This window comes from Chondrus crispus, genomic scaffold (assembly GCF_000350225.1).
Source record: "Chondrus crispus Stackhouse genomic scaffold, scaffold_143, whole genome shotgun sequence".
NCBI classification, from domain to species: Eukaryota; Rhodophyta; class Florideophyceae; order Gigartinales; family Gigartinaceae; genus Chondrus; species Chondrus crispus.
The window spans coordinates 87,542-114,461 of NW_005179008.1; the positions used below are offsets into that span (position 1 = coordinate 87,542).

Sequence of the window (26,920 nt, forward strand, 5' to 3'; positions counted from 1 at the left end):
GCTTATTGCAGCGAAAGAGTTGGCGAACGTTACTCCCTTTGCTTACATGGCTCTCAGCGCGATGTTTAGTCACAAGCAGGAAAACGACTCGTCCGATGGGTCTATCGGAAGCACTGTGTTGCTGCAGGCGGATGTTGGTAAACTTCTCAAGGCATTACTGGATCACTCACCACAGAGGGACTGCGCACAGGATATTCGTGTAAGCTACAATTCATGTGTCGCTGATGCGGCGATAGCTTATGCTTCATACTTTCCATTCGCTTCGCCGCCAAAGGAGTTGGTTATTACACCCATCAGGATTATTTGTGATTGTATCAGTCCTGTTGGCGGGCAGAACGATATAACTAAGAACGCAGCTTCAAACCTGCGGAACTTGCTAAACCAGCGTTGGTTCAAGAGTCGTCCAGAAGTGCTGAAACTGCTGCACAATTTCGTCGGATCTGCATATCGCTTGCGTTGGTCGGACGTGATTCCGATTTTGAAGGCATACCTGGAGAAGGATATGGCGGCAAGAGCCGCAAGCATGCACAAAGAGGTTACACGATTGACAGGGGTCTTGGTCCTGATGCGCGAGAAGGCTCTGGACTCCAACGACAGGAAGTCACAAGACGTTGCAAATGGAGTCTTGTCTGCTATTGTTCGCGGCGGTGGTGTTGAACAGGTTCTGAATACCTGCGCGATTCAGTACGACGAGAAGTTGCATATTACTAACGCCTGGGTCTTACCAATTTTGCGAGACAATATCTGCGGTGCGCCTTTAAGTCTCTTCTCAAATTCCTTCATTCCAGTGATTGACCAATTGAAGGAGAAAATCGTTGCCAGAGGCAAGGAAGGCAGAGTAATAGAAATGAAAAACCTGAGCATTTACGTATCTCAGTTGTGGGCGCTGCTCCCAGGATTCTGCAACAAGCCGACGGATCTTGGTCATGACGGAGTGATGACCTCTGCTTTCAAGTCAATTCATCTTTGTTTGTCCACAAAGGACGAGATGTCCATACAACAAGTTGCAGTTGCAGCGTTGCGGCAACTTGCGTTGTCTCTTCAGGGACTGAGCAGTGAGGATCCCATGACCACAGAGAAGAGGGAGTCTTTCGGAAGTCGTCTGAAGAAGCTCTTTCCGGCGATTCTCGGTGCAGCCGAAACTACCTCCCAGGACAGACGAAGAAATCTCCTTGAAGCGGTGACGACATCTTGCCAAGCCACGAAGAACTCGGGGCTTGTCTCTGGGCTTCTCAGAAAGAGTATCCGACGTTTGTTGGAGCTTCAACTTGGTTCGTCTCCCAAGAGCCCGGATGCAATGGTAGATGATGAAGACCATGGAATTCAACGACATTATGCCATGGCTGATATTGCGATAGCAGTGATCGAAAGTGGTAAGGTTCCGCACGATGCCGCCGAGTTGAACTATCTTGAGAAGGCCATGTCTCCGTTCCTCCTTGATGCAAAGCAATCATCTATGCAAAAGAAAGCCTATCGGGCAATGGCATTGTTGGTTGGTGCGGGCTCGGGGTCTTCCGAATCGGAAGAGTTACTCTCAGTCGCCAAGAGAGTAGCAGAAGCAGGCTCAAGAGTAGCACCGGGAGCGAAAGCAGTGCGGCAACACTTATTAGTAGCATACATTAATCAACATGTGCGTTTAATTGGAGACGAGAAGAAGGAATATCTGGCCACTCTAACTGAGCTGTTTTTGTCTGAGATTGTGCTCGCTACAAGGGACACATCCGAAAAGACGCGCTCCTCCGCGTTTGAGACTCTCATTACGCTGGCTCGTGGGTGGAATAGCGCTGGAACTGGAAATGATATGACTGGTCTGCGCGAATTTCTGGTGGCGGTTTCCGCGGGCTTAGGAGGAAGGACTGTATCTATGCTTTCCGCAACTCTTACAAGTTTGGGGCGCATGATTTACGAGTTTCGAGGGGAGGCATCTGCGGATGATAAGCTTGCCAATCATGTTGATTCTCTCTTTGGGTCAGCAGTTAATAATGGTGCAAACGTTGACATGTCAGGGGGAGCCGTGGACCAGGACGAGGCAGTCCAGAGTGAGAGGGTACTTCCAGGTCCGATAGCCATCTTGCTTCGCCATACTTCGTTTGAAGTTCAGAAGGCAGCCCTGGGCGTTGTGAAAATCGCCACTAAAACCCTGTCAACGCCTGCAGATCGACTAGTTCGTGTGTTGCCAGCCATCTTACCAGGACTTGTTCACGTTGCGGCCCGTTCTAAGAAGCAAGAAACAAGACTTAGGGTGCGTGTGATCTTGGAACGGCTGCTGCGAAAGTGCGGAAGAGATGCTCTAGAAGAAAACTTTCCGCAAGACCATCTGAAGCTGCTTTCGGCAGTCCGCAAAAAATATAGCCGTGATGTAATTAAGAAACATGCTGCCAAAGATAGAAAGCGACAGATTGGCGAATTCAGAAATTTGAAGGAAGTGAAGGCTCAGGAAGGAAGCACAGAGATTGAACACGACAGTTTCGGCATCGAGGATTCCGACTCCGATATTGAACGGGAATTAATTGACGGGGATGACTTGAGGTCATCACAGAGAAGCCGAGCAGGCGGGGATCGCCGCAAGACCCTGCGTACAAAAGAAAGTAAGGATAAAGTTTTGAATTTACTCGACGAAAAGGATGCTAGTGCTGTCCTCACAGGTGGTGGCTACATGGAAACTGCTCAACAGGCACGATCGGAGCAGAGGAACAGACGCTTCTCGAAGACTGAGGATGCCACTGAATACACCAGAGATGGCAGGCCAATTTTTGTCGAGAGCGATGACGAAAGTGGAGAGGTGGGAGTCGGCAGTGCGAATGAAGATGGTGAGCCTGATTCTGACGACGAGGCCAACGAGAAGCGGAAGCAATCATTTTCGAAGAGGAAACGACGCCAACCTGAAAACGAAAGCAAGAATAGCAAGAGGCAGAAGGGTTCATATGGAGATGAGTACAAGTCGAAGAAAGCATCTGGAGATGTCAAGAGAGCAGGTAGGCCGGATCCGTATGCGTATATTCCGTTGGGTATGAACATGTTGGGAGCGAATCCTCGTTCGCGATCGGCGGGAAATCGAAAAGGGAATCACGGGTCTAGTCTTCAAAGATTGAACGCTGTGAAGAGAAAGCCAACAGGCAATGTTGTCAGATCTTCCGGCCGGCGGTAAAGGAAATCGTGAATTTAGTTTACAAACCTGCGATATCATTCCGTAGACCAACCTGTACACTCGTTAAGACCTGGGTGGGAAACTAGTCGAGGGTTTTTTGATTTCTGTTAATGATTCAAGAGTTTTCATGCGCCCAGCGTACTGTTCATGACGAAGAGATAATGGCGCGTCGTAGACTCTTGCGCTACTGTTCGTTTCTGCATCCTTAGGCTCTTGATGGGATCCCGGAATGCCCTCATCTACAGCAGAAAAATACGCTTCTCCGATATGTGTCATATCTGCAAAGTGCTGTATTTGCTTTTCCAGGAAATGCTTGTTTCGACAAAGTACATCGACTAAATGGCATTGCACGAGATCTACCAAACTGGTCCCTTCCTCAGGCAATTGCTGCGCCTTGCGAACAGATACAACTCCGTCCTGTAGCTCATCTTCTACCAGACACATAACCTCTTCAGTTAGAATGGAGGTCGAGTGGACAAGTTCATGAAATACAAGGCATTTCCGCAGACACTGCTCGTCGACCCAGAACTCGACTTCTCCTTCATCACCAATCGTGGGTTGGCCTGGCCTAGAGCCCGGCGCGAGCTCTACCGCCAAAGTCAATGCCCCATCGGCTTCAGTGGATGCAAGGATATCAAGCCTGCAGCTCATGGGCCAGAAATCACTCGAATCATATTTCACACCCTTCAACCTTAGGCATCTCGTCGCCGGACGATGTGCTAGGCATGCCTCGCAACCAAGAAAGTGCTGAAAGCAAGGATCCGTTTCAATGGCGGTCCACTCTAGCTCACGCCGTTGAAGTAGCTCTTGCAGCAGTTGTGTGTGCCACATCGTACGGCACTGTCCCATGTGTCTAGCTCTGTGCATAATTAAAAGGCTTGAGCTGACAGCCAGGAAGGCACTGCCTCGAATCGAAGAAGGATTTAATTCATAACTTTCGCGGAGCTTCTCCGCATTCCACGATGGCCGGAGGCAGGACCGTATTAACGTGAGGATGTAGCCACGAAGAACGTCGGTGTCTTTGCTACGCCGCATCGGGCGTGATAACCTAGAACCCACTGAGCGCCACCATGGCAGTTGTGCAGACGGCCGTGGTTCAGCCGCCGCAGTGCCATCTACTTCTCCCCGTTGGTCATTCTCTGTTGAATTGTTTCGCGCAAGTAGCGCTTGATTGTCCTCCTCGTCTAATTTCTCAGTCTGCTTTGCTGTTAACAGCTTTTTCGACTGCTCGCGGACCAATGTTGCCCTCGTTCCTAAGCCACCCCGCCGATGAGATTTCAACGCAATTGCTGGTTTGAGTGGTCCTTTTTTCAGATTCTGGGCTCTTGTTCTGTCAGTGGAACCGGAACGCCTTTTGGATGTACGAGAGGGCGGTAGGGGTCCCATCTTCCCTTGTTGGGGTGTGTCTCCTGCTCGGTCCGCAGTCCTTGCAGCCCCGCTACGTGTGCCTGAAGGATTGCTATTCGTCGGGAGCGTTGAAATAGTACTGGCGTACGAGACCGAGCTCTTCAGATATTGCTTGCTGACTTGATTCTGATACGCTTCTGCTTATCGTTTTCGAGCTGTAGAATTAGCGGACAACGCCATATACCGTCCAGTTTGAAAGACCCGTAAATTTCTTCACTGAGGTCTGACCAGACGATGCGTGCCGAATCGTTTCATTGATACTTGTTAACCGTAAGCGAACGATTGCACGACTCGACTTTCCGAATAACTTCAGATATAACCTTCATCATGGTCGCCAGTTCACGATCGAGGAGTTATTGTGATGCAGTAGGGCTATTGCAATAGGGGTTGGGTGTGTCTGGGTTGCGGACTTGCGACAGGGAATCGTGACACGCAGTTCGTTCTTAAGGAGTGGCATTGCGATGAGCGCGATTGTAAGTTACAATTTGTAACAGGACCCCACGATTGCACCCAAGAATTTTCGTTTTGTGTTTTTCGGATTGATCCGGGACGAAAGGCACTGTACTGTACATACTGTACCTGTGGGAAGCTAGAAATTGAAGTTTATTTGTTTAGCCCCAAATCTGGAAAAAAGGGAAATTATCCGCGCGACGCCCCGGCGGGAAATCCGGCGACATAAAAGTCCGAGGGCGGTATCCCGACCGACCCTCGGGGGTAACTTGCTACCCCCTTACAGCGCCTGCGAAAAGTCGCGAGACTCTCCGTCCGAAGTATCCCCGTCCCCCTCACTCTCGCGACTTCTTTCCCCCGCCGCTGCGCGCGACGAGCGCGGATACTACTAACCTCATCGTTCCCGTTCTCCCACAAGTATGGGCCAAGGGGGAAAGATGAGTAAACTATCAGGATTCTTCGACCCGCCTCTCTTCGCCGCCGATGGCGATCTGGAAGCCCGGCGCAAGACGGTGGGACAGTGGGTCGACTCACTCAAAGTCGCCGACGATCAAGGCACGGATCGCACTTTTTAGATTATGATTAAGCTGCTCGGACACACGTTTTATGAGCGCGGCCTTCTTGTACCTCAGAAAGCGATTGGCGATGAAGCGCAGTCCAACGGACAGGTCGACTATCTTCAGAGGGATGAACCTGTGCAAGCAGCACTGTCCATAGTCGAGCTTGTCGCAGTAAACCCACCGATTTCCATGATGACAAGGCTCATGGCATCATATCAGAAGGTCACCTCGTGTCGCCGAGACAAGAACGAGAAGCTCTCCAGTTTCGTCTCAAAGTTTCGCGGTTTAGCAGCCAAGCACGCTCCTCGCCAACAATTCCTCTTCGTCGCAGATACGTGAAGTTTTGGCGATTACCCTCATCAATATCGCAAATATAGAGGAGGGGACGTTGACCAATGCCAAGATGTAACTAATTTGGCATGCGGAAGCCCGGAAAAAGAGGAGTCAGCAGTCGTCGGCACGAAAAGGGTATCCAAGGTGCATCTCGAGGAAGTTCTCAAAATATCCGAGAAGCTTAAGAAGGTTGACGTTCCGCTCCGCTAGTCTGAGTCCACGGCCGATGAGTATAAGAAGGCCCTGTCTGATTTCCGATCGGAAACCATCAGCTTCATCCGCTCCTTGGACATTGCAGTCCAGGACCCAAAGGTGAACGCAGAGAAGCATGCTGCAAAAACGTCAGTTGCTGACTTTTTCTTGCCTCGGCATGTAGTATAACGACTGGCGAGCGCGCGCGGAGGTTATTAACCAGGCGGCCGTGCACGGAGCACACGTGGGGGGGTGTGCCCACGTGTAGGGAGCGCGCGCGTGTACCGACCGGTCGTGGCGTGGCGCGCCGCACGTGTACAGTAGCACACGTGTCGTCTGTGTGGTAGTCTACGCGTATTACGTGTGTGCGTTAGCACACGTGTCGTCCGTGTGGTAGTCTGTAAGCAACACGCGTGTACAGTAGAGCACACGTGTAGTAGCAGAGTCCGTGCGGTAGTAGTAATTATGGAGCTAGCTTTTCAATTGTGTACAGTACCCGGCACGCACTAGGCGGCAGGTATTGTACTATTGTACAGTACCTGCCGCCTAGTACCTGTCCCAGTACAGTATACTGTAATGGGACAGGTGCCCGAGGCGTCCCTCTGAGGAGTTAAGACCTGGCACCCGTCCCCACTGTGGGATAACTCCTCTCCGCCCTGGGTTGGGTGAGAGGCGGAGGCTTTAGCGAGGGAGCACGCGGCGTGGACGCGACGCGCTAATTGAACCGATCGGACGAGCTCGCGAAAAGGGAGTGGCTCACTGGTCGGTTACGCGCAGTCCCCGTGGTGCGTGAACGGGAGCGACCGGTAACGGGTTAGAAGCCAGCGCGCGCGATAGACAACCGAAACGGACGTATATAGGCGCAAAAGGGACGGGGGCGAGCTTGCCCCCGTTTACTGGTGGGGACGGGTGCCAGGTCTTAATCCCGCAGAGGGACGCCTCGGACGTCCGAGGCAGGTGTACACCTGTCCCAGTACAGTAGTACAGTACCTGCTGCCTAGTGCGTGCCGGGTACTGTACACAATTAAAAAGGTAGCGCCATAATTACTACTACCGCACGGACGCTGCTACTACACGTGTGCACTACTGTACACGCGTGTTGCTTACAGACTACCGCACGGACGACACGTGTGCTAACGCGCACACGTAACACGCGTAGGCTACCGCTCGGACGACACGTGCACTACTGTACACGTACGCCAGATTACGACCGCTCGGCATGCGCGCGCGCTCGCTACACGTGGGCACAACCGCCCACGTGTATACCGTACACGGCCGTCCGATGACCTCCGCGCGCTCGCGCCGGTCATTATACTACAGACCTCTCCCCTTAGCTTTCGCTACGTCCCCGTAGCGACCCTCTACTCGACCGCGCGGGTCCGTTCCGGACGTTTCCTTCTATCGCGCACGATGCGGGGACAGAACCCCCTACGTGCGGACGATCATGCCCCCTGGCTCGTCAGCGAGCTGGCGGTATATAACGCTGCGGGTTCATCCGATTCGGAGAGCGCGTCTTCCGATTCTCCCCACGCGATCCACACTGACCCCCCAATTCTTCCCCAACACTCCCCTGCGAACTCAGAAACCTCCTCCGACAGCGACGACGACATCTCCCTACAGCGGCTCTTCAACCAACCCATGGACGGTCATCGCGACACTTCTGCTGTGCGCGCGTACAGTCAGCCGTTGAGCCCGCCTCGGGCTCCGGCAGCGGCGCCGGTCGGTCCCACCTTCCAACCGCGGCGACGCCTTCGCGACGGCCTGCAACCGTCCACTGGAGGGGCGGGGCCCGCCCAAGCGCCAGTTGATTCGCCCGTACCGGTTGGTTCGCCACCGCTGGGCGCCCAAGCAACACGGTCCTCGCCGCTGCCCCTCGCGGGCGCGGCTCCAAGAACGGTCGAGGCGGACCCGGGGCTCCCCGTGGAGCTGCCGCCGCCTCCCATGTCGCCGCTGCCCGCTGCGGGCACGGCGCTCACAAGGGCCGCTTCCGAGGCGCCGTACGCGGCGCCGGCGCCGTCGAGTAGCGTAGCGCTTGCACCGGCCGGACGGGGGGCGACAACGTCGCTGGGGCGGGTATTCACCGCCCCGAGTACCCCGACCTGGCTGCGCAGCGGCGTCGGCTCCGTATGGTCGCTGTGGCCCGGGTCCTCGATGGACCACTGCCGCCGGCGCGCACGCCGACGCGCCGCGGGTCGCAAGCCTCCGATTACGGTCGAGGAATATGTTCAGCGGAACTTGCTGGACGCGGCGAGGTTCGCGGCCATTCCGATGGTGCGCGCGATCAAGACTCCGTCCGGGCGCGGTGCCGTGGCGCAAGAGAACCGCGCCGGCGCGTGGAAGGCGCGATGGCGTCACGCTCCGTGTCGGACGCCGGCCGCAGCGGGCAGTGACTTGCCCTATGTCCGCTGCGAAGGCGAGGAAAAGTACCACGTCTCGCTGCTGAACCTCTTCGGTCGGTATCGCCGCTACGAGGGCATCGCGCCCGACGTCCGCTTGGTGGCGTCCGCTTGGTGGCCTTTCCGCGGCCTTTCGACAGCTGGTACAGCGTTGCGAACCGAGCGCGGTGGGGTGAGGACGCAGCGCGCGAGAGTCGGCTGCGCTGGCGCCGGGTGGACGATTTCTTCCACATGTGGCACAGCACCGAGTTTTTCTCGGTGCCCAGCGCCGCGCGGCGCGGCCTGTACCCCGCGCTCCCGACGAACTGGTCGACGTTCGAGGCGCCGGAGTACCTGTGCGTACCGACGCCGAGCGTCATGGCGTACGTGGCGGCGCATTGGTTGCCACTCGGCCGATCGGAATCCGCGGAAACGGAGCGAACGTGCGTCTTGGTGCACGCGATCATGCTTTCCGAATGGGCGGTCTTGGCCTTCCTGTGCTTCTTACACGCCGCTCGCGAGGGACTGCCGTTCTTCACGAAGTGTCGCGACCCGCGGCTGATCGCGCGGCGCGAGGAACCCTTCGGTGAGCGCGGCCTGCTCTTCCGCCTCTCGGCGGGGCTCATCGATTTAATCCGCTCGGTCAGTATCGCGGAGATCCTCGAGGGTACGGCGTTTGACGCGACGTACGCGGCGCAGCTGTTGGCCTTCACCGAGGGTATGGATTGGAGCGGCCGGCCGGACTTCGTGTGGTTCAGTTGGAACCAGCGGTGCACCTTACCGATGCCCTCCGGAGCCGAGGCCGAGACCGGTGCCGATGGTGGCAGCGCGGCCCCCGGTCCAGCGGACGCGACCGTCGCGGTCGACGTGGACGGCGCAGTCAACACAGGCGACGCGGGTGACACGGGCGGATTGCTTGCCGATGCCGATGTCGCGCCGCCGCGCGATGCTGGAACCGGTGCGGTGAGAAGCATCGTCGAGACTGCGGTACCGGCCCGCGGCGGATCCGCTCGCGTGGCCTCGATCCAGAGCGACTCACCGAAGGGGTTGGTACCAGAGCGGCGCGACTTAAGAGAACCCCCCGGTGTCGTGGGAATTTCGGCCCCACCTCAAGCCCCCCACACATCAGCGTGGTGACCGGTACCGAAGGGGATCATCGTCCCGTTCTGATGCCGCCTCCTTCCGCTCCGCAACCGTCCGGCCGGTCTTCCCCGGAGCGCCTCCGTGAGGAGGCCGCGTTCACTGCCGTGCAGTACGCTTGGTCCTTCGAGGGGGCAACAGTTCCTTCGTCGGTTGAGCAGGCGCTGCTGCAGGCGCGCGAGTGGATGCACCAAGTCAAGCAGTTGAAGACGACCGTCGCGGCGCTCCGAGAGGCCTCCACCGCGGCGGAGCGTGAGCGCGTCGAGCATCACGAGAAGCTCCGCGGCGTGCAGGACATCCTCGCGGTCGTCAGCCAACGTCTCGCGGCGCCGCCGATGCCTGCCGATACGGTCGGGGCCTCGCGCCCCGCGCCCGAAGATGCCGCGGCGGCTCCGCCGGCTAAGCGCACGCGTCGTTCTTGAGCCCCGACCCGTTGGTCGCCCCCTTTCGCGTAGCCCATTAGGGGCCTCGCTTCCCATAAACCAGACCGATTAACGGTGATCCTATCACTTGTCCGCGGCGCGCGCGCGCGGCGATGCGCAGCCCGTGATGGCGAAGTCGTCTTGACGATGTGGCCATGCGGGACCTCAGGGCGCGCTACGCTTGCGCACGTGCCCGCCCTTGGCGCGTACGCCAATACCGTCGATGAACGGCTGCGGGACCTCCTCGGAGGGCTCGTAGGTGTCGTCCGAAGCGGTATATCCATACCACCGGACCTTGTAGGCGATCCCGCCGCGCGTAGTACGGTGTCCGACAATGCGATCAACGACGTACTCCGCTCTTGGCGTTGCGGCTTGTGCGTCCGATTCGGTCGATGTGGCCGGGGTGACGGTATCCCCCGGCCCGCGCAGCATCTTCGTAACGCGGTCGATGCTCACGCGATTTTCCACGCCGTCCTGCTCGATGAGGACCGTGGTGTCCGTAGCGGAGTGCACGCGAAACGGACCCTCTGTCTTCGGTAGTAGTTTGACGGAGAGCTCGTCCGTTCCGGTCGTACCTTGCGCACGCGTGCGTCGCTCGACGGTTGTCAACGGGCGGGGCGGGCGATCAACGTAGACAAAATCGCCCGCCACAACGACCGGACGGAAGCGGACCTTCTTGTCAAAATTGTCCTTGTACCGCTTTCGCGATGCGGTTAATTTCGTCCGAGCACGGTCGAGCGCGTCGCGAAGCTTGCGCAGCGTAGCGCGCTTGTACTGCACCGGGGTCCGTGGGTCCTCTCGATGGGTCCCCGCGTCCTGCGGTACAGTACCGGGGAGAATTAAACCGGACGGTGGCCGCGTTAACACTAGGTCGAACGGAGTCGTCTCCGTCGACCGGTGGACCTGCGTATTGTACGCGAAGGTCAGCGGCTGCACGTAATCGTCCCAATCGCGCTGGTGCTCCTCCACGTAGTGCCGGAGGCGTTGCACCAGCGTGCGATTGAACCGTTCGGTCTGCCCATTCGACTGGGGGTGGTAGGCCGTCGTGAGATAATGCCGCACCCCCAGGAGGGCACATACCGCGTCTAAGAAGTTCGCAGCGAACTGAGGGCCATTGTCGGTTAGTACGTAGCGCGGCGCTCCGTAAACGTAGACCCAGTTGTCCAAAAACGCGTTTGCGACGACCGAAGCAGTTGTGGTCCGGAGCGGGATACTGCGCGTTAGCTTGGAGAACCGGTCGGTAATTACCAACACGTGTTGGTTTCCGTGCGCGGTCTTGGGCGGGGGCCCCAGGAGGTCCATCGCTACAAACTCCAAGAGGCCCGCCGCGGGGAACAGCTTGAGATCCTTTTGGTTCTTGACAAGCGTCCCGCGGGTCGCAGCACACAAGGTGCAATTCCGTACGGTCGAAAACGCGTCGCTGGCCATGTGTGGCCAGTAGTACTCCCTGCGAAGGGTGTAGTACATACGCGTCGCTCCCGGGTGACCTGCCAACCTCGGATTGTGTGCCAGGTACAGTACCCGGGGGCGCAACCGAGTCGGTACCACGCGCTGCAGGGTCCCGTCCAGCGGGGACGTCCTCACGAGAAATCCGTAACGGTCGATGTCGAACTTCGAGTTCGGCGTCCCGACGGTTTCCGCGGCGAAGCGACAGAAGGCGTCCTCAGCTTGTTCGCGTATAAATTCCTCAACCGAGATGGACGCAGCGTCGCGTTCCTCGGGAGTTATCGCGAGCGCGTGACAACCGTCCGGACGGTCTTGCGGCGGGTCCCAGTCTACATTGTCCAGGAGGGCCTCGCTGCCCTCATCGTACTGGACCGCGAAGCACGGGACCTCATCATCGACCGGTTAGGTATCTCCTCCATCGGTACGTAAGCGCGATACGCCGTCCGCGAGTTCGTGCTTGACGCCTGGGCGGTACTGTACCTCGTAGTCGTACTCCGCCAAGCGCAGGCGCCAGCGAGCGAGCCGACCGGAACTGTCCGCTAAATTGAGGACCCAGCGTAGGGCCTCGTGATCCGTGCGGAGGTTGAACGCGCTTCCGTATAGGTACGGCCGTAGGGTGAGGATGCTCCACACTACGGCCAGGCATTCCTTTTCGGTAGTCGTATAATTGCGCTCCGCATCGGTCAACGCGCGGCTCCAATATCCGATCGGTCGGGTACCTCCATCGGGTTGCTCCTGTAGAAGGGCGCAACCCACTTGGTGTCCGCACGCGTCGGTGTCCAGCGTATATTTCCGTCCGTAGCGGGGCAGCGCGAGGATTGGCGGCGACACGAGGCGCCGCTTCAATTCCTCAAACGCCGCGTATTCCGCATCGGTTAAGATCTCGAACTCGTAGGGCTGATTCTTGCCGGTCTTCTTATTCAGCGGCGCGGCGATCTTCGCGAATCCTTGCACAAACCGTCGGTAAACGTTGCACATCCCGAGAAAGGATCGCAGTTCCATTTGGTTCGTAGGCGCGCGCGCGCGCTCGATCGCGATGACGTTGCGTCGCTCCACCTCCAACCGTCCCGGACGGATGACGTGCTCGAGATAGGTTACGGAGGTGTCGAAAAACGCGCACTTCGCCAATTTTAGCGACACGCCCGCGGTATGTAGAAGCCGTAGTACCTAGCGCACGTGTGCCATATGTTCCGTAACGGTTCGCGAGTAGACGATGACGTCATCGAGGTAGACCAACGCGGTCTCCCATTTCACGCGGGACAGGATGATGTCGACCGCTCGTTGAAATGTCGCGGGCGCGTTTTTGAGACCGAACGGCATGCGTAGAAAGCGGTAGAGGCCCAAGTGCGACGCGAACGTCGTTTTATCGCGGTCCTCCTCGGCGATCTCCACCTGCCAATACCCGCTATTACAGTCTAGCGTGGTAAAGACAGTGGCATCGCCGAGCGAGTCGATACATTCGTCCATGCGCGGTGGTGGGTAGGAGTCGCGAACCATAACGGCGTTTAGCTTGCGATAGTCCACGCAGAACCGCATGGTCCCGTCCTTTTTAGGGACGAAGACCACGGGGCTCGCCCACTCGGCCGATGTCGGTTCGATGACTCCCGCGCGCAGCATGCGTTCGATTTCCTTCTTCTCCTTCTCGCGCGCGATGGGTACGGCTCGGTAGGTTGCTTGGTAGATCGGCTTCGCACCGGGCTTCAGCTCGATGCGATGCTTCGTAGCATCGATCTTACCCTAGTGGCCGGACCACATGTCCTTGAACTCGGACAGCATGTCCATAATTTCCGACCGGACGGTACTGTCTTCTGCACCAATATGGACGTCTTCTTCCCACGAGCGGGTCTTCTCCGCGTCCGTATCGGTCCGCTCATCCGCGTTAGCGGGATTGCCACTGTGGGCGTCGTGTGTTTCCGGTTCTTTGCGTCGCGCGCCTCCTCCCGTAGCGGTGGTGGATTTAATTCTGCCATCGTCCGTAACGGGTCCTTCTCGTCGCGCACCTTCCCCCGCGGGTGAGGAATTAATCCTGCCTTCGTCCATAGCGGATTCTTTGCGACGCGCGTATCCTTCCGTAGCGGTGGAGGATTTTCTTCTGCCATCGTCCGTAACTGGTTGTTCGCGTCGCGCCTGTTCCTTCGTAGCGGTCGAGGAATTATTTTTGTTCCCTCCCCCTTTCTTAGCGTCGGCCTCTCCGGGGGCCGACAAGCCAAGTGTCAGGATGTGTGTGGGGGATGGCAACGCGAGACCGACAACGGTATGCTTGGGGACGTGGACCGCGCGGTTTCCGAAGTTGCTAACGAGCACCGTAAACGGCTCGCCCGGGAAGAGGTCCATGACCCCCTGGGCCATCAGGCATAAATTCTTATGCCCCGTTTTGGGGTGGTTTTGCAGGAATCAAAGCCCCCCAACCGGTGTTGCGACGCGTACCATCGCTTGGGTCATCGGGGGTATCGTGACCCCCTTGACCACGCGAATTTTCCGTGACGGTACGTTCGTCGGGAACTGCGCGCCCTTCCGGTCGTCCGAATTTTCCTCCTGCGGGAGCTGGTGGGACGGTCCCCTCGAGGCCATCTTGCGGTCGTGCCTCGAGGGTGTGACTCCCGTCAGCGCTACGGACGGCGCATGATTGAACAACACCTTCCTCTGCGGTGGCAGGATCGCCTTCACGTGGCGATCCAGGAACGTGGTTCCGAGGATACAGTCCACCGCAAGGTTGGTGACGACCAAGAACGGTACGCGCGCGACGAACTCACCAATCCGGACGTACAGCTTGAGCTCGCCGAGAGCCTTCATCGACCTATTCGAAGCTTCGATGAGCGGCGGGCTCCGCGCGGACTGGATGGCAGCGCGCCACGGTTCTGCCACACAGCGTAGGTGTATTAGATTCGGGCCGGCGCCCGAATCTAGAACCGGCGTGATGGCGCGCATCATCGCGCGTCGTTGTCCGACCGTTGCGGTGACTTTATAATTTTGCTTCTTGAAGAAGCAAATTGCCGCTTCGTCCGTTCGGCTCTGCGATTGCGCGCGTACCGAAGCGGTCGATGAGGTGCCTTGTTTATTGAGGCTTGGCACGAGGAAGATCGTCGACGCCTCTACGCGTCCTCCCCGGCTTCCCCCGTCAACCCAAGGTCCTCGGGCCCCTCATCCGTCAGCGGTCGCGCGGATTCTTCCGATTGGACGGCCTCGCGCGGCTCGACCACGTTGATGCCCGTGGGAGCCTGCGCACGCCAATTTCGCCAAGCGGACGGCGGCTGCCGCTCGAATGGCGAACCCGGACGGAGACCTTGGCGGATCCGAAACTTTTGATAATTGGCCTCGCGGGCCCGCAAAAGCTTCGACCGCAGCGCGCTATCCGCCACCACAGGACATCGCTCCTGTCGGTGGGTCAGGTCCAGACAGAACCGACACGGCGGGGGTCCAGGTAATCCTTGGTTGAAGAACCGGACCCGCTGGTTCTGTACTGGCCTTCCGTACGGATGTGCGCGCGCGTCACCGTGTTGGGCGGGCGCCATCGGTGCGCCCGCCGGGGACGAGGCAGGTGACGGATGGTAGCTAGTCGGCGGCGAGCTAAGCGAGCTCGGCGTCGCCGACTGGTCCGTCACCGCCAGTATCTCCTCCGTTTCGGTTCCGCGCGCTGTCGGGAGTTCAGATAGGGACTCGACCGACAGCACGGGCCTTGTCCGCGCGTTGCGCGTGAATCTTCTCACCGAATCGGACGGTGCTTGAGGCGACGCGAACGAGGTCGCCTGTCTTCGAGCCGAGCGGTGCCTCTCGCCTATCTCTTGCGCGTAGCGTGCCACCGCTTGGTAGTCCACGCCCGGATGCGTCGCGAGATAATTCCGCACCTGCGCGCACGTCGCTGGCAGAAGTCCCTCAACGAAAAGGGAGTTCAAGCGCCTGTCCGAAAATACGGTGCCGCAGCGCAACGCCTTGTCCCACAACTGGTTACTGTACACCTCCTCCGTCATATTAGAGCTCTGACGGAAGGAGGTGACATCACCGACCGCTTCGGAAATAACTTCGTCCGTCGCGTACGTGCGTAATAAAAAGTTAACAACTTCCGCGTAGGTTTCGAGCATATCGCACTGCTCCGCATCGACCGCCATGGTGTTCCCGTGTAGCCTGGACTGGAGCAAGGCGTGAGCCTGCCCGGTCAAATAGAACTGGAAACACCATACGGCCGCGCCTTGGCTGACCCCATTGTGGTCGCAGGCCATCTTGAAGCGCGCGAGAAACCCTAGCACTGCGATTGGATCTTGACCACCAAATGTGTGGGTTTTCAGCTGGACGTCCAACTTCTTCCGATAACGGTTACCTCGCCGCGCGGTACTCGCGTCGTAGAGCGCGCGCTGCGATTTTCCAGCCTATACATGCGGTAGTCGACGGCCTTGGTGAACAGGTCGTTCAGCGGCCTGATCACCGGCAACCGTTTCGGATCCCGCCTCGGGGCAGACTGGCGGTCTCTGCCCCTGCGATGGCGGTCTCCTTCTCTGCCGGGGCTACTGTAGCCCTCCGGATCGGAGTCTTCTCGCCGGAACCGACGTCGGTCGCGCGCATTGCGCCCTCCGCGGTCGCTTCTGCGCGATCCGTCCGACTCGGTGTCCTCGTCATCGGAGGGGTATCCACCTCCTCCGGCATCGCGGTATCGCGTATAGCGTCCTTCGCGGTTATCATCGGAGGGGTAATCGACCCCTCCGGCATCGCGGTATCGCGCGTAGCGTCCGTCGCGGTTCTTGCGCGTCGCCCTGTGGCGACGTCTTGTGTCTTCTTCCTCGGAGGGGTTTTCTGTACCCTCCGAGGTGTAGCCTTGAGCGCCGGGTGCGCTTCTTCTGCTCGACCGATACGGCTGTCGCTTTTTTGTCGCGAAGCGCCCCAGGCCGTTTTCTGTCCCGCGCGGGCCAGCCGTATCCGTATCGGCGAGTACGGGAGGGCCATTTTCTGTGGGCCCTCCTGTAGCACCATAAATTGGTGGGAGGTAAATGGTCTTACCCTCCGGGTGAGGGGCCATTGTACCGATCCCGGGTGCGGCGCCGATCGGTTCAGCGTGCGTTAGCGTACAATCCGGAGCGGTTGAGTCGCGCTGCTCACGTGCGTCGACTCCTGCTCCAGCGAAGGTCGTGGCCAGACGATTGGCCACGGCGGAGCTGATCGCTCCCTTTAGAGCCGTACCGGACGGGGATTCTTCATCCACAGTGGTGAGCGCGGTCACCACCTCGCATTGGACTTGAGCGGGTAGAAGTTCGTCCAAAAGCAGTGGTATCGCGCTGCGTACGTGCGCGTCCACGAGCGCGGGCACCGTTCGGTCGAGGCATACGCGCGCTACCAGGGGGGAGTTCCGTAGCGAGGAACTCCTCGACCCAGGCCTGGATGCGCGGCTGAATCGCGTCGACCATCCATTCGACGCGATTCTCAGTGCCTGCCGACCCGGCCGGCGTAACATCCGATGCGGACGCTCGCGTGCGGCCCGGTCGCGGTGGCGGTCGCAGCAGGGTTTCCGGGTTCTCCACCCAGGGCGCAGTACGCCACTGCCACTGCGGGTGCTCAGACGCCCGGAGGCGGAGTCTCCCCTTCTTCCGGTCGGTTCATCGTCGAATACGCTTCGCGATCGACGCGGTGATTTCTCAACCTTTTCCGTCCGTACGGTTCTGCGCGCGATCGGGCGACTACGCGTGCGGCTCAACCTCAAGAGTTATACCCTCCACAAGAGTACCAAAATGTGGGATAACTCCTCCCCGCCCTGGGTTGGGTGAGAGGCAGAGGCTTTAGCGAGGGAGCACGCGGCGTGGACGCGACGCGCTAATTGAACCGATCGGACGAGCTCGCGAAGAGGGAGTGACTCACTGGCCGGTTACGCGCAGTCGCCCCGTGGTGCGTGAACGGGAGCGACCGGTAACGGGTTAGAAGCCAGCGCGCGCGATAGACAACCGAAACGGACGTATATAGGCGCGAAAGGGACGGGGGCGAGCTTGCCCCCGTTTACTGGTGTGGACGGGTGCCAGGTCTTAACCCCGCAGAGGGACGCCTCGGACACCTGTCCCAGTACAGTAGTACAGTACCTGCTGCCTAGGGCGTGCCGGGTACTGTACACAATTAAAAAGGTAGCGCCATAATTACTACTACCGCACGGACGCTGCTACTACACGTGTGCACTACTGTACACGCGTGTTGCTTACGGACTACTGCACGGACGACACGTGTGCTAACGCGCACACGTAACACGCGTAGGCTACCGCTCGGACGACACGTGCACTACTGTACACGTACGCCAGATTACGACCGCTCGGCATGCGCGTGCGCTCGCTACACGTGGGCACAACCGCCCACGTGTATACCGTACACGGCCGTCCGATGACCTCCGCGCGCTCGCGCCGGTCATTATACTACACCCACCAGTAAACTGGGGCAAGCTCGCCCCCGTCCCTTTCGCGCCTAATCTACGACCGTTCGGTAGTTTACCCGCGCGCTGGCTTCTAACCCTTTACCGGTCGCTCCGGTTTGCGCACCACGGGGCGACTCCGCGTAACCGGCCAGTGAGCCTCTCCCTTTTCGCGAGTTCGCCCTTATCGGATCTATTCGCGCCGCGCATCGGCGTCGCGTGCTCCCTCTACAAGGCCTCCGCCTCTCACCCAACCCAGAGAGGAGAGGAGTTATCCCACACGGCACACTTCTTGCAGGCTCAACTTTGACGACGCGGTGATCGTGCTGAGGAATCTGACCCAGACAACCTCAATGGATGCTCCCCAGTTCTCCATGAAGGACGTCCAAGCTTTGGTTGATCGCAAAGTCAAGTCCCTCATTGGCACCCATGGAAGGCCTGGCTCTGCAAGTATCTTCGATAGGCTATCTGAAGTCGGCTCACGTCATGGGCAGAAGAAGGACACTCGAATGGGTCCACCCTCTAGCCCTAGTAACGCATCTCGGGGCAGTCGCAAGAGGCAGCCGTCTTCAGATCAAGAGACCCAATCCATTTGCTATGACTGCGGAGAGCGTGGTCACTACAGAGGGGCAGCGGAGTGCAAGGAATCCAGCACCTTCACCAAGAAAAAGAGGACACGCCGAGACCCCAGTGACGGGGGCTCGGGGGCACATCCCTCGTTTTTTCGTAGAGACGCAGGCGGCTCGTCAAACAGGCGAGCCTAGTCAGCCACCCCCAAGCCACCTCGGATATTAATGAGAGAATCCCGGATCAAAATCCCATTATAGATCCGGGATGTCCCGGCAGTGTTGGAGGGATTGCTTGCGCCGCAGCCCCCTGCACTGCCATCAACATTCCTTTCAAACTTCGAAGTCTGGACTTTGAAACGTTCTTGCACGGATATGGCAAGAACTGTAGGGACGCCGAGGTCACTAGTGGGGTTTGGGATCTCCCCGTGACCGACATGAGTGGGACGGAGGGCAAAATTCCGTTCTACGTCACGAGAGGAGATGGGTTCCGGGTTTTGGGTAACGAGATCCTTCACCGTTCGTACCAGCTTGGACCGGAGAACCTTTTGGTTATTCCGAAAGGCGTGAGAAACCTCTCGTCAAAACGTCTCACTGTAGCATAAACCCCGGCGACGGCGACAGTACGCCCGAACAGGGAAAAGAGGAGGTAAGCGAGGAATCTGAAGAGGTAAAAAGGGCGCATGAGAAGAGGAGGGAAAATGGCCAAGGATAAAGAGGAGGGATTGAAGAGCAGGAAACATAGGGGAATCAGGAAAGGGAAAATTGAAAATGCAAAAGAGGAGGAAGTTGGTGAAGAGAGGGGTACGACCGCAGTGACGGTACGCAGAGAACAAGAAAAAAAGAGAGAAAAAGAGGAGGAAGTAGCGAGGTGAAGGGAAGGAGGAAGAAGGTATAAGGTTGCACCGTGATTATGACGGGGTGGGCATCAATGAGAAAAAGAGGAGGAAACGAAGGGACGAAGGAGCACGCAGGAAAATTCAATTTACGGATCAAAGGCGACATGACGATGTCGCAAATTCAGCGTCACGCAGGCAGGATAGAGATGCGACAAGCTATCACGAGGAAAGTGTTGCGCCCGTCAGCTCAGACGGAAGGGTTGCCAAAGGATTTGCCCTTTGGAAGTGATGACACGAGGCGAGCCAAAACTCGCAAGTCGTCAATCGAGGCTCCTTGCAGAGCCTCTCCCTCAACACCGTGAGCGCAGAGCAAGGCACAGTATACGCTCGTGACGTCGTGGGTATTTTTGGAAATTGTTGGAGACGGGGGGGGAAGATATCACTTCCCTTACCGACAATGTTTCGGTGTGGCCTGCCGAGGGAATTTCGACAGCTGAGGGCGCCTTTGACGAGGATGGAGAGGCTAGGGCTGCGCGCGGGGAAGCAGGGACAGCCGATCGAGGAGGAATTGGAGAGGAAGGACGGGAGCATACGTGAAGCTCCCGGGGGTCAGATGTGACGATGGGGGCAACGTCGGGAACCGGTGTTTGGTTTCCGAATCGACGGCTCGTTTGAGCTTCCCACGCTGAGCAGAGGGTCGATGACCAGGGGTTGAACCACACGAAGTCGCCCGCGGCTGGGTGGTTTCGACCAGGGGAGAAAGAGGGACTTTGGCGATTGAAAGATAGAGAGGAGTTTTGCGGAGGGACACAGTCCCAATCCACGCCCTCGATCGTATCAAGGAGGGAGCGTATTTCGCGATTGAAATCAGAGCCACCCAGACGGACAGAGAAGTCCAATGGACGCATTTGTGCTATCAGCTTCGCGGGGAGGTGCCACAGGCGCCAGCAATCGTAGGTCTCCCACAAGAGGGTCGCAGCTACTTTGATGCACCACTCTGTGAGGAAGACCACCCGTAACCCGTGTTGCGGATCCCGCAGGTAGCTGCCATAGTACGTGAGTATGGGTCCCATTTCAGCCCAAAAGCCTTGACTCACCTCGTACTGGCTCCACCATGAGGGGATGCGCTGGTAACGACTTGCATAATGCTGACGGGAAATCTCGCGCGCCTCTACCATTTGGTAGCCGATGAAGTACCCCGTATCAGACCGAATACGCCGTTCAAAACGCACTGTGTTCTGAAAGAAGAAAATACCCCCGCGTTTTAAATGACGGAAATTCGAAGGGATAATGGGTTCGGTCCAGAAGATGGCATCGGATGTGACAGTATGTCGGTTTCGCCACAGGCGATCCGCCTCGGCGGCAGGGTCACCAAAGGTGATATCAATGAGATTGTCCAAATGGAGGCGTTCGCCCTCTGTACGACAACGCCAAGTGTCGCAACCGTATGACGAGGGTATGAGGGTGCCGGAAATGGGGATGGCAAGCCGAGCGATTACGGCCTCCATAAATCGCAGGGAGAGAGTGGGACGGCCCCGTGGGGGAGGATGACGTAGGATGGAAGTCGGAACTGCTATACGGGTTCGCCAGTCAAAGGAGCGGATGGCAAGCACCGGGAGATTACCGGGAAGCATGCCCGCGTCGTCGGCGAATTGGTGTTCGATTTTGGAAACGTCGCGAATACCCACGGAGGAGAACCACTGGGCCGAGGCAAATAAGGAAGGATGTTCGTGCATGACTTTGTCCTGTAGCTCTTCGAGCGAGGGGTAGTGGCGGGCTACCCAAGAGGGATGATAACCTGGATGAAAGGCCGGGTCGGAGACGTCCGAATCAGGGGGACGTCGGGGTATAGGAGGGAGGTCGACGGAAGCGCGAGACTTGTTCGCGAAGCCGACACCGGTGCGTCGACGGGCAGCATTTTTGTCCGCGAGCTCAGGAGGTGGAGGACACGTGGGATTCGTCTTGTCCTTGCTCATGCGGAGACCGTCGGTCAGGAATGGAAAAGTGGGGGGTCGAGAAGAGAAGAAGGAGTTGGAGATCAAGGAGTGTAGCCGATGTGCCAGGACGCTCAGAAGGGGGATATGTAGTGCAATACGCACCTGGAAAGGGGGGTGAAAAGAAAGGAAATATTTGAATATGAAAAGTAGTCCGGGTTGGGGGACACACGTGTGAACAATTGCACAGTTTTAATTTCTAATTATTTTATTTTATTTAGTTATTTAGTTGGCATTAATTTTGCTGACACTAGATTAGATCTAGGATCTAGCGCCGCGAGCTAATGTAGTGGCTCCGGCGGGGCGATATATACCTTAGCCATCTGACCACCAAGTCAGTAAAGGTAACCCGAGTTGCCAGAGTTGAATATCGCCTTGGTCGAAGTCCGTCTTTCCCAAGACGCTCCCTTTTACCACAGATTACGTTATCCTTTGCGCTCGGGGGTTCCCTTTTCTTTTTCCTTTATTTCCCTATTCATTTCTACCTCTATCTCTATATTTCCCTTAATTGTGTTGGTTCCACTGGAGCTGGTTGCGACCGATCCGGTGTAGGTGTTTTAGCCATCGGGCGACACGTTGTGTGGCGCTGCTACTGTTTCAAGTTCCGTCGGAAGGCTGTTGCAACGACGCCTCCGTCGAAGGTTCTACTGTACAAGACAGAGTTGGTACCACCTACCGCGATTGCGATCGCGCTGGTGAGGGTGTTTTTATCCATCGGGCAACACGTCGGTAGTAGCGTTGCTACACGGTTACGATCCCGTCGGGTAGTGCTGAGCAAGCCCCCGTCGAAGACATTGAATTATACACAAGGTGCTGAAGACGCTCGTCGAGCATTGGCCTTACAACCCAGCGAACCACGGTTACATCCTGGTAGACAAGCCCAACCCGCACTCGTCGAGCGCTCAAGTCTTCACAAGTCTCTACCACCATTATCCTCCCGGGCAGGGCATCTTTCCTTAACCCCCCGTCGGAGTTGAGCTACCGTGGGCCGCAAGCCCACACAAGGGGAAAGGGAGTCTCGAACGCTCCGTAGCGCGTGCCATCGGCAGTGGTTGTTGCTGTTGTTGTTTTTCTTCTTTTTGTTTGACTGTCGGACTGTGTTCGCGGCCTGCCAGGCACATTTCACTACATCCATTAGCTTGTGGATGATAAGCTGTGGTGAACACGCTTTCGACGCGAAGGATTTTGCACACGGCACGGAAGAATCTTGACGTGAATTGGCTCCCATTGTCGGAGAGTAGCTTCACTAGGGCTCCGTATACGAAGACCCAGTGTGTGACGAACGCCTGAGCAACGGTCTCGGCGGTAATTCTCTTAAGCGGCACCGTTCGGGTCAGCCTTGAGTAACGATCAGATATTACCAAGAGGTATCGATTGCCTCTTGGTGTTCTGGGGAGTTCGCCTAGAATGTCAATAGCGATAAACTCCAAGGGTCCCATCGGGGGGAACGTTTTCAACTTCGCGTTGTGCTTACGCAATTTCATGCGAGCTTTCGCACAGTCGGAGCACCTTCTGACTGTGGCGTATGCGTCGACGGACATACTCGGCCAGTAGTACCGTTGTCTTAATGTGTAGAACAGACGCCTGCCTCCGGGATGTCCCGAGGCGTCGGGGTAATGCGCCATATACAACACTCGCTCGCGCAGAGTGGTTGGTACGACGATTTGCTCAACACTGTCAATGTGCGCTATCCGACAAAGTACCCCTTCCTTGTTCATGAAGAACTTGGAGAGGCGAATTTGGACCACACCCTCCCCCTTCTTAAGATGGGAAGCGATCTCCTTACAGAACGGGTCGGAGTGTTGAGCGAGTACAATCTCGTCGTGTGTAATTGCGGCCTTGGAAGCCGAGGGGGCAAGGGCGAAGCATCCGTCGTGAATGTCGTCGTCCCACTCCTCGGATTCCACTTCCGGCTTGTCTTCGTGAAACTCCAAAACGGAGATGCACGGCATTTCTTCGTCGATGGGGACGGTTGTGCCCCCTGTAGACGGTATTCGACTGAGAGCGTCGGCGAGACAATTCTTGATGCCCTTCACGTACGTGACGTCGAAGTCAAACTCGGCTAGGCGCAAGCGCCACCGTGCTAGACGCCCGCTTGCGTCGGCGAGATTCATTAACCAGCGAAGGGAATGATGGTCGGTGTTAACCGTGAATCGCTCGCGTTCCAAGTAAAGACGCAACGTCTGAATGGCCCATACAATGGCCAAACAATCTTTCTCCGTCGTGGAGTAATTCCTTTCCGCCGACGAGAGCGTTCGCGACCAGAACCCGACAGGGTATCTGTTACCATCCTCGTGTTGCTGTAATAACGTGCAACCTGTAGCATAACCCCCCCCTTGGGGGTTTAAATTAGATTAGATCAAGAACTAGATCAGCTACTGTAGAGCGTCGAGCTAGTACAACCGCGCGTGTCCACGTGTACACCACGGGGACAAGGAACACGCGCATACACGTGCACACGTGTACAGCGCGCGAACGAAGCGCGCAAGCACCACGGGTGATACGTGTACTGTCAGCCTCGACATAGCTGACAGTATTACAGTGCGGGCCGACCTGCACTACAGTAGCCCACTACAGTACCTCGGTACTGTAGTGTTATGATAGATTGTTTTGTATATTAAATATGGAGCGGACCGACGGCGGCGGAGGGAGACAAGCACGGGCTTGTCCTCAACCGACCGCCAAGCTCAGTCCACCCAGCTTATTCTAAACGTCGCCTTCGCTCTTCGCGCGCGTTTAGTCGGAGCCGAGCCGGAGTGGACGCGCAGCACGCGAGCGAGCACGGAACCGCCTCCGCCCGTCAGCACTGGTACGTCACCCAATGCTGCTCCGGGGCGTCGAGGCGTCGATCCGCTCGTGCGTGCGCACGTCCCTGCTCGCTCCCGCTCTACCACCGCTACCCGGGCCGGAGCCCGGTTCCGTAGCTGGTTGGCCCGCTTCCCCCTTCTCCGATCCGGGGTCTACAGGTCGAACTGAGCATACACCTCCAGTCGTCTGGGGGTGTTTATGCTACACAACCGAGTTGGGCGTCGGATGCATCTGTGTCGAGGGAATACGGTAGCCCCAGCCGCGGTAGTCGCAATACCGGTGGGGAAATTAGGCAAGTCTTCAGAGCTTCGAAGGCAGACCTGCGGTCTTCGTCCCGTTCGGGGAGCCGACCGGGCTCCCCCTTCTTGAGCATGGACGTCAACGGCGCCGCAATCTTGGCGAAGTGCACAGGAAGGTCAAATTTATGATAAATTTAATAAAAGCAATGATGTGGCTATTTTTGGGGCCAAAAAATGCTGGATTTTTGCCAGCAATCAACGATGGTCCGTGCGTCATTGGTTCGCGAGCGGCAATCTTTTGCCAAATTTTAAACCGTTCTCATTCAGCACGGGGATGAGGGGCGTGTCTGGTTCCGGGCAGTGACTGAACCAGAATGTTTTGCTGGAGTGCCAGAGTTGTAACGGAAATGTTTTTTTGATACCTCGATGTAGCAAAGTGATGTGGTATTTCGCGGCCTAAAAACGCAGCGCTTGGCCGTGATATCTTTAACCTTCATGTGATCAAACCAGAATAAGCTCATGCTTACCTGCGCTAGTACCAGACGCGTGCTTGGACCCTTTCACGTTTTCCCAATCCATCGAATCCTCTCTCCCCATCCGTTTCCCTTTCCTTCCCGACTTTGCTCATCCTGTGTTCCTACTGAGGCGCCATGACCCCGCGAAGAAGGTCTGGGAAGAAACCCGCCGCGTCAGGCAATCAGCGAGGCCGCTCATCTGGAAAGTCTAACAGCCGAGCGCCTGGAGCCCAGGTTCCCGCGGAACGCCGGTCATCTCCTCGTGTTGCGGCCAAAGCTACTCCCGCGGCAGCTAGACAGGAAACCCGTCGGGTTTCAAGTAATACGGTCAGGACGCCCCGAGGAAGTCCGCCATCTGACACGTGCTCGCTTCCCGTTCGAAGTCAGGGAAGCGGCCCGTCCGATGCAGCACATTCGCGTTCGGGCAAGCGCAAGCGCGGCATCGGCTCGTCTCCGAGTGAAGACTTTTCCCGTTTGTACGGGGATGGAGATCAAGGCGAGGAAGATGAACACCCAGAACGCAAACGGGCGAAGCGTCAGTTTTTCGAGCTCCATGGACGCAAGCCAGAGGAGGACGTCGACGATATTGTGCAGGCTAGTGCAGCAGAGATGGACGAAGTCGCCCAAACTCAAGTTGTGGAAGACGTCATCGTTCCCACGCGTCGTGAGTCCGTGGCAGGTTCCTTGCCGAGTCAGCCACGGGGCTCCAATTTCTCTCGAGGATTTGAGGAAGACTCTAACCACGGAGTACTTCGAGTCATGCGGGAACTGCATGCTCGTTTGGAGAACCAGCTTGCCATTGAAAAGAGGGAAATTCTTGGTGCAATCAAGGCTGTATCTTCTCGTGTCTCCACTTTGGAGAGGACTTTATCACGCTGCCAGGACGCCGTCAACATTGTTCTTCTGAATTCCGCACTGCCGAAGACGGGAAAAGCAGCCGAGAAGGCCTCTTTGATCGACCTCCTCAGGCCTATGGAGGACATATTTGGAGGGAAATTCATGTGCATTATCTTTACAAGAGCGCTGATAAATTGCACCATGGGAGTTCTTCCTCAGAGAAAGGAAGCGAGGGAATCTTTTGAAGGTGGGAGTCGTGACTCACAATCTGAGAAGCTTCGCTTGGACGTCAATAGTTCCGAAGTGTTGGGGTTCGGACTTTTACTTGTCGAGGTCCTTTTGTGGAAAAGGGACCCAAGCGAGGAGAAAACCGAGGAGCTGCTGGGTACGAAGCAAGCTCTTCAGTATCTGGTCCTGCGAAAGGCTTGGGGAAAGAGCTTGATTGCAAATGCAATGAACAACCCGAGTATTGGGACGAAGTCACTCGAAATAGTACATCCGAACATCCGCGGGAAGCTGAAGACCGCTGAGAAACCTTTTTGGCTGAGGCCGGGCTACATAAGAATGATCACAGTCGAGTCTTTCTTCAACGAAGAATTTGCTTCAACGGCCATCAAGAAGGCCCGGCGTGTGCCTCGGCGCCGAAGCGATAAGATGGGGGAAGATGAGCCAATTGGATTCATCAAAGACGAAGACATTAGGGTTGAGATCGTTCGCGTTTTCAAGATGGGTAATCAGTTTCTGAACAAGTCCAGGGAGCTTGGGCGGAAATCCTTCTTTCAAAACTTCTCATATATTTTCCAAAGTGAAGTGGGAGTCTCATTCCAGTACGAGAATCCACCCCGCCCGCACATGAACCTCCAAGATATCCCAGACGGAACCTGTCGTACTGCTATGAAGTCGGTCGCTGGGGTGAACCCCATGAATGGGATAGCGTGGAAGAAGCTGCTTTCTGAAAGTGAACCCTTCATATTCATCGCTACGTATGATGTTGAGACGAAAGACAAGGATGGAAGGAAGGAGACTCGAGAAATTGTTATCCGACTCAATGCCATGCACGTCGCCTTGAAGTTCTTGGTTGCTTTTACCTGGTGCGGCAGTGATGAAGACCTGCATTCAATATCCAAGGAATCCCTTCGTGTGATTTACATGACTGCTGTCCTGTTCCGGGAGGTCATGCTGATGAAGGTGATTGAGTCGAGGGGTGCATTTTCTGGAAACGAGCAGATGTTGCATGAAGCGGATAGCCAGGATCAGCATAATGGTTCACGGC

The 26,920-nt window shown here is 57.0% G+C and overlaps 2 protein-coding genes; one reads left to right on the plus strand and one right to left on the minus strand.

Annotated features, from left to right (window-relative positions):
* Positions 1-565: 565 nt before the first annotated feature.
* Positions 566-3,148, plus strand: CHC_T00002552001 (hypothetical protein). Its single transcript, XM_005713512.1, has one exon. The coding sequence runs from the start codon at positions 566-568 to the stop codon at positions 3,146-3,148; it is 2,583 nt and encodes an 860-aa protein (XP_005713569.1).
* A 1-nt stretch (position 3,149) lies between these two features.
* CHC_T00002553001 (hypothetical protein) lies at positions 3,150-4,534 on the minus strand. XM_005713513.1 is given in 2 exon segments: positions 3,150-3,211; positions 3,212-4,534. The coding sequence occupies 1 exon segment, from the start codon at positions 4,532-4,534 to the stop codon at positions 3,212-3,214; it is 1,323 nt and encodes a 440-aa protein (XP_005713570.1). The 3' UTR covers positions 3,150-3,211.
* Positions 4,535-26,920: the final 22,386 nt, after the last annotated feature.